This window comes from Rhea americana, unplaced genomic scaffold, assembly GCF_003343005.1.
Source record: "Rhea americana isolate MKP2758 unplaced genomic scaffold, rheAme1 scaffold_21, whole genome shotgun sequence".
Lineage (NCBI taxonomy): Eukaryota > Metazoa > Chordata > Aves > Rheiformes > Rheidae > Rhea > Rhea americana.
This window is the reverse complement of record NW_028186258.1, coordinates 6,396,532-6,403,414: the sequence shown is the minus strand read 5'-3', so window position 1 is coordinate 6,403,414 and position 6,883 is coordinate 6,396,532. Positions and strand designations below refer to the sequence as shown.

Below are 6,883 nucleotides of genomic sequence, written 5' to 3'. Positions count from 1 at the left end.
CGCCGCGGCCCGGGAGCTGCGGCCACCGCGCCGGCCCGCGCCAGCTCCGGGAGGAACTAAGATGCTTTCCCGGCCTCTTCAAAGCCTGTTTACGGCCCGTGGCCTACGCTTCCTTCCTTTGCCTAACAGATGTCACCCACCTGGAGATCACGAATTAATAAATCTCATCCCTCCCTGAAAAAGCCTCCTTATTCCGTAGCAGAGCCGGAGCCAGAAAAGGTTTCGCGCCCTATCAGCACCCCGTGGGGCTGCTACAGCTCCTGCAAAATACTGAAATTTAAGAAGCAGGGGTGTTGACTGCACTTCTTATGAGTCACTGCTGCAAAAAATCTACCTCTTTCTACGTGGCACCTTTCTTCTTGAGCTCCAGAAACRGGGAAAGCTTCCCCTGACTCCCATTTCAGCAGGGCGTTAAGCTGAGACCTGCCACCACCAGTCCCTCCCAGGGACAGCAGAGCAGCCCGAGAGCCAGCAGGTGTTTTGGCCTGAAGGGTGGACACTGGTTTCATCAGCCCACGGAGATGGCTGAAGTTCACCCAAAGCTCTTCTCTGCAGTAAAGAGCTGTTCGGTTTCACGCAGAAACGTCTGCCCCTTCATCACACAAAAAAATGCTCCGTGTCCATTTGACTTCCTAGCTGCAGAACTGCACCAATTTAAGCTTGTGCTCAGCAGCTCTTGCGCAGCAAGGAGCATTTTTCTGCTTCGCGTCTGCCTCATTCACCGCACAGCGCAGCCCTGGCTCAGGCCTGGAGCCCTGAAGTACAACGCGAACAAGGAGGGTTTACCCCATGCGCTTCACGGGGGGCTTGCGTGAGCAGACTGGCCCTCGGACTGACGGAAAACAACCTGAACGATCCAGATGGACTCACTACCGCGCTACTCAGCTGTAAAGTCTGTCAGCCTTTTGCATCTACATTTCTTAATTCATTCCTTCTCCCCAAAACTGAGCAAACTTTTAATCAATAAGTTAAGACTAATGTCCTTGGCCTTTGCTCTCATGTTCACTGCGCTCTAAGTGCTCTTCTGGATGGAGCCAAATCTCACTGCCGCAAATTGCTCAACCTTGACATGACTAGTTAAAAAAACACTGAGATGACAAATCCAGTGTTCTTTTCGTTGCCCCATAGCGCGTGAGTCAGGCAAAGTAAAACTGAAGTAAGCTATCAAAGAGGGTGAGAGAAAAAGCAGGTACCTGTTTAATCCAGTTCTCCGTAAACGTAGATAACCCCAAAATATCTATTAGGAGGTTAAAAGTTTTTTCTATTAACCTGGAGCACACCCATTTGGTTCCAAAGTCTAACAAAGCACATTTGCCAGGCTGGAGGGCTCAGATTTTGCACAAACTGCATTCAAGCAGAGAAACACCAAAACGAACCAGGTGGTTTGGTGTGGCTGTCAACTCCAACCCAAGTATTCAACTTGCCCATAGAACAGCCCTCCATCCTGACCGCACAGCACACTGCTCAGCCAAGGCAGCAGTTGCATGCAGTAGCTACTTCTTCATTTCTGAGGGAGGAAACTTGAAAGCAAAATGGTAGCTAAGCTTATAAAAATTTATATCTTTATATAAAGATATAAAAACAAATCAATAAAGGCACTGGAGATTAACTCTAAATTGATGGGCCCTTCAGTGGACTCTGGGGAAGTTTGTGCAAGGCTTTCCCGAGAAGAGGCAGCACTAGCAAACCAGCACTACACTTTCTGGTTGGGATTTGAGTCCTGCTTGGCCCAGGAGCCCCCAGCTGCTACTGGCCATCCGGAAAGCAGAGGGAATACAGCAGTATGTTCCTGTTGCTCCAGGAAAGGCAGGACTTTTCTCTTAAGTCCTTGCAGGCAGCATTCAGTCAAAAAGATTTGGTGCATTTAGAGGTTTTCTCTGGGCCATAATTCCACTGCTTGCCCCTGCAGCACCTAAAACTTTCTTGCAATCTTCTCCCTGCCTSTGTGCTCTTTTTTGTGCTTTTTAAGGCACACAAACCTTTATTCCATCATTTCTGAACAAACATCACAACACACACCTGCCTTTCTTGAATCTGTGCTTGGGAAACTGATGGTTATCACTTAACAAAGGTTCAGAATTGCCCCTTATAAGACCATTAGCAATGCTCTTAGCAAGGAGAGCGATTCCCCTCCAGCAGCAATGGGCTGTAACCATTCAGATGGCTCCAAGACCAGTCACTGCCCTGCAGCATTTCCCCTCTTCACACTGCAGAAAGATATTTTGTGAAGTCACTGCTCCTAATCCTCAAATAATAGGGATTAGAATTACAAAACACGACAGGGAGCCCATCAGCAGAGATTTCAGGGTTCTCATCTCCGCAACTCAGGAAATGTGCTTTATTCATTTGGGAACTACAAGCCTGGATTCCTAATTTTCCTATAAGGCCCAGAGAAAATGGACCCTAAGTCCCACTGCTCCGGTTACCACCACCAAGCATTTTATTCTGCTCAGATTTCTCCTGAGTGGCTAGGACTGAGGAACCGATGTCCAGTCCCATTTTAGAAGCCAAAGTGTGCATGGTCCTACAGCTGGGCCATGATTACATCAGAGAGGGGAAGTCACGTTAGTTAATTAATTCTTACATTTTAACTTAAGGAATTTTTCTGCTCCACACCCTGCAATAATTCAAACATCTCATGGACCCAAGAGACCATAGCATGCACTCTCTTGTGTGGCCACCAGCAAACAACACTATCTTGTTTGTAAAAAAATACTTCATGGCATCACATAGTGGGGAAACCTTAGACGACAAGGGGCAATCTGCCCACGCTGGTTGCTGGTGATATTTTTTGCTTCTTCTGGGAAAGCCTCTGAATTGAGAGCAGCAAGGCAAAACGCTCACCCTAATGACACCTTTGCCTGCTTCTGAGAGATCAGAGATTGCTGGACAGGGAAAAGCAGGGCAAAGACTGCTCCAAATCTGATGATTCTACCAGGTCTAGTCTGGAACCATTGAAAGAAATAAAAGAGAAAGTTGGGCTCCAGCATAAGAGTTTTCTAGTTCTGACCCAGCCTTTGTAGGATACCAGACCACTGAAATGCCTTTGCACCCATGAAATATTTAGTTAAATAACAGTCTGTAGAAAACACTTATTCCCATGGGCAGTGGCACCCTTTCCATTTGGGCTTCTGGTTTGTTCCCACCTCCAACACAACAAGAGAGAGCAAAGCTTGCGCTCTGTTCCTGCCACCTGGGATCTCATGGCACTTCTGACTCAACTCCCCGTCATTCTGTAAGCGAGACACAGTACAAGCCAGCATACACAGAGATCAAAAGCTTTGACCTTTCTAGTAAATTGTATTTATAAACGCACATGATCTCTTTACAGGAGATGTTTTGAAGGCCAAAGCACTTCTATGGTAATCCCGCAGAACATCAGTGAAATCCTAGGTGGCTGCTCCCTCTTTCAGCGGGTTTGAGAGCAGAACTGCTGAATTTTACTCTTCACAGATCTGCTCTCTGGGAATCATTAGAGAAAATCTGCTCTCCCCGGCAGCACACAAATGCCGCACTTCTTAGAGCGGGATTCCTCATACATGTGYGCAGCTTTCAGCTAGTGCTAGTTTGCTTTATTTGTTCTGCAGTATCAACATCACAGCGGGATGGTCACAGCCAGAGCATTGTCAGCTAAGACCCAGCTGCCAAATTCAGCTCTCAGATACAGCAGAGCTCAGGGAAAAAAAAAAAGGCTTGGCAGGGAACACCCATGAAACACCTACYGCTCTCCAGCCCATGGAAAGCACCCTGGAGTCATCATTTCTCTTGGACTAGCAACCTACCAGCAACACCCATACCTTGCTCCCTTATAATCACCAGAAAACGCTTGCAGTGACTCCACAAACTCTCCCGGCTGAGGGCTGGACACTGGTGACTGGGCTGGTGCACAGCATCTTTACCTGGCACGCTGGATGAACTGCAATGCTTTTTCTGCGTACTGTGCCGTCAGGCTGGTCAGGTTGACGGGCTGCTGGACAATAGTGATGTTTTCAAAGAGAGGAAGAGCCACATCCGTGTAACAGTCTTTTTTCACATAGCTGCCAGGAAGAAATCAGAAGCCCCATTAGTCACCAGTACTGGTATGAGYGGACCAGCCCATCCACTGGCAGCTCACAGGGACACAACACAACACAGCCAACCCTTAGCTCTCTGCCAAGGAAGGCAAATGCCCATAGCAAATGTCTACAGCAAAGCCTTCATCTTCCAGCCCCAAGGGCTCTCAGGGCTGGGGTGGAAATTCCTGCCTTGCAGTCCTGGCATTTAAACAGCCCTGCACACGGACCCTTCCCCGCGGGAGCCATACCTGGCCGCTGCGACGTGCCGAGGGCAGGCGGGACACGGCGGGAGGTTGTAGCCAGGGGTGTCYGTGCAGCCCATGTCATGGCTATAGGGGATCCCGAAGTAGTAGTCAAAACCTGAGGTTCAAACCAGCGCATGAGGAGGGGYGAGATTGCTGGGAGGAGTTCAGCTCTTCTAAATTGTTTGTGCAGTTGGGGTTACTGAGTATTTTGGCATGTGGGGAGCAAAGCCTGCTCCGAACTGAAGCTGCGAGGCCCCACTGTAGGCCACCTTCATGACCCATCCAGGAGGACCCAGACACATCTGCCCTGCTCACATCATAGCTACCGGAAAGTTCACTGACATCTCTTTTTTGTTTTCACTTCCCTGCATTTTTTTCCCTGGCAGCCTCTTCCTTTCAGAAACCACCTCACTGAAGACGTGGGACAGCATAACCAAGCAGGAGCCACAAAGCAGAAGCCCTCAGTATTGGCTTATATGCCAGAAATATCCCCTTTTCCACCTCCACTGCCAGGAGTGGCATCCCACTCCACAAATCATYCCCCAGGAGGCCTGCAACGATCAGCCTGTGACCGGCTTGGAGGAGAGAGGGAAATCCTTACCGCGGAAGTTGGGGTGATAGCGGCCATGGTGYCCCAGGTGCCATTTGCCTGCAGAGAAGCCATAAATAGTCTTTTCAGAGATTAACTGGGCTATGGACTTTGCAGCTAGCAGTGATTACATACAGGGCACAGTGCAGAAGGTTTTAATCTAGCAACAAAAAGGCTACTTGTTTTTGCTGGCCTGATTTCTAGAATGCAGCTTAGCAGAAACCCAGAAAAAATGTTGAAGGTATCTGGTGTCTGAGCAAACCAACTGSCTGAAGCTTTAAAAGGCTCTTTCATGCATTCAGTGGTGGAGCAGAAGACTTTCAAATCGGTTCTAAACAACCAGCTTCATCCTCCCAGCTCCAGCACACGATGGTGTCCTCACCCTTGCTTGCACCGAGAATGCTGATATGAGAACAGCAAAAACTAACCAAGCAAAGAGAAACTGAGGGCTCCTGTGCCACCCTGGCTCGGGGCACCCTGCTCTCACGTGCTCCTGCTTGGCACAGCTGTTCAAGAAGGACCTTCCAAGCAGACCAAACGTCAGCTCCTGCCCCATTCYCAGGGCTTTGCAAAATTCAGTACAACAAAAAGCAAGAAAAGGCTTAGTTCCACACCAGTTTGCAAGCCAAACAACCCTCGAAGTCAAAGCAGAGCTCTCCACTGTGAGCGAGTGTCGGGCTGCGACCACAGATGCGTTTCACTAACTGACTTTCCTGGTTTCTGTGACACTTTCATCCCAGTCTGACGGCTGGAACGGGAATTCACGTTTCGCTCCGCTCTCTGCACGTGACGGGGAAGACGATATGACAATCCCTCATCGACGGGAGGGCACCCACAAGTCACGGACACCGACCATCATGGCATCACACTCCAAGGCAGCACTGAGCGTGTCAAAACCAGCGTGGGATGCGTGAGGACAGAGCTATTCTGCACAGTCATGTTTTCTGATGAAAACAGAGTGTATTCACTTCCAAGGTTATGCAACCAGAGCTTCAATGTAAAACTGGAGCAGGCCCAAATTTCAGGCTTTTATGCTTGAAAATTACTCTTTTTTGATAAATTATTTATGTGTGCATTTGCAAACAGAGAGAAGGAAGTGCAAAATCTCTCACGCTCGATCTTTTGAATTCCCCATTAGTTGTCACCCGAGCTTCAAGCTGGCGACAAGCTACCCACCATCGCTGTCTCCATCACAAGGCAGAGACRGGCAGCTTCATCCCTCCAGCTGCCGGCACCTGTCCCAACCCACGCGATGGAAGGGCCCTGGGTAAGGCCGGAGTTACCTATAGCCCCCGTGCTGTACCCAGCCTCCCGCAGGACCTCGGCTAACGTCGTCTCGTTCAGGGGCAGGCCACCGAGCGAGGTGATGGCGAAGTTGYGGGTCACCCCGTTGCGAGCGCCGAGCCGTCCGGTGAGCAGAGAGGCGCGAGACGGGGAGCACGTGGACGCGGCCGAGTGGAAGTCCACGAACCTGCAAAGCACGGGACCCCTCGCTTGCGAGACGTGGCAGCAGGCTGCAGCACCGGCCCCTGCGCCCGAGCCGGGTGTCTGCAAACGCCGCTTGGCCCTGCCGCCCGCCGCGGGGGAACCCCATCGGCTGCGACGGGGACGCCCGCCAAGAGACCCGCCGCTCAGACGCTTACCGCATGCCTTGCTCAGCCAGCTCGTCCAAATTCGGGGTGTCCTTCGTCTGCGCCCAGTTGGCCCCGAGATCCCCCCATCCCAGGTCGTCCGCCAGGATGATAATGAAATTCGGCTTCCGACGAGCGGCTCCCTTGGGCGCGGGGGGCTCGGCGCGGCCGCAGAGGAGCCCGGCCAGCGCGGCGGCGAGCACCGGCAGCGCAGCCGGGGAAGGGGCCCGCATGGCACCCGGACAGCCCCTTCCCGCGAGCGCGGCTGCTTCCGCACCGAGCCGGCTTCGACGGCTCACGGCCCGTGCCCAGTTCTCTGCTGCACGTTAAGGGCAGCAAACACCAACAGCACCGGAGCCTTGG

The 6,883-nt window shown here is 51.3% G+C and overlaps 1 protein-coding gene across 2 annotated transcripts in view; it reads right to left on the bottom strand.

The window, feature by feature from the left end:
- ARSG (arylsulfatase G) overlaps nucleotides 1–6,769 on the bottom strand; it is a 28,685-nt gene extending 21,916 nt beyond the window's left edge. Inside the window, exons 1-5 of one of the 2 annotated variants that reach the window (XM_085304729.1) lie at nucleotides 6,533–6,769; nucleotides 6,173–6,360; nucleotides 4,902–4,949; nucleotides 4,304–4,415; nucleotides 3,900–4,037 (exon numbers count right to left, since the gene is read on the bottom strand). In XM_085304729.1, coding sequence (XP_085160855.1) covers nucleotides 3,900–4,037; nucleotides 4,304–4,415; nucleotides 4,902–4,949; nucleotides 6,173–6,360; nucleotides 6,533–6,753 — 707 coding nt within the window. In that variant the 5' untranslated portion in view covers nucleotides 6,754–6,769. The remainder of the gene's footprint in view (nucleotides 1–3,899; nucleotides 4,038–4,303; nucleotides 4,416–4,901; nucleotides 4,950–6,172; nucleotides 6,361–6,532) is intronic. The other variant, XM_085304730.1, reaches the window with a different exon arrangement.
- Nucleotides 6,770–6,883: the final 114 nt, after the last annotated feature.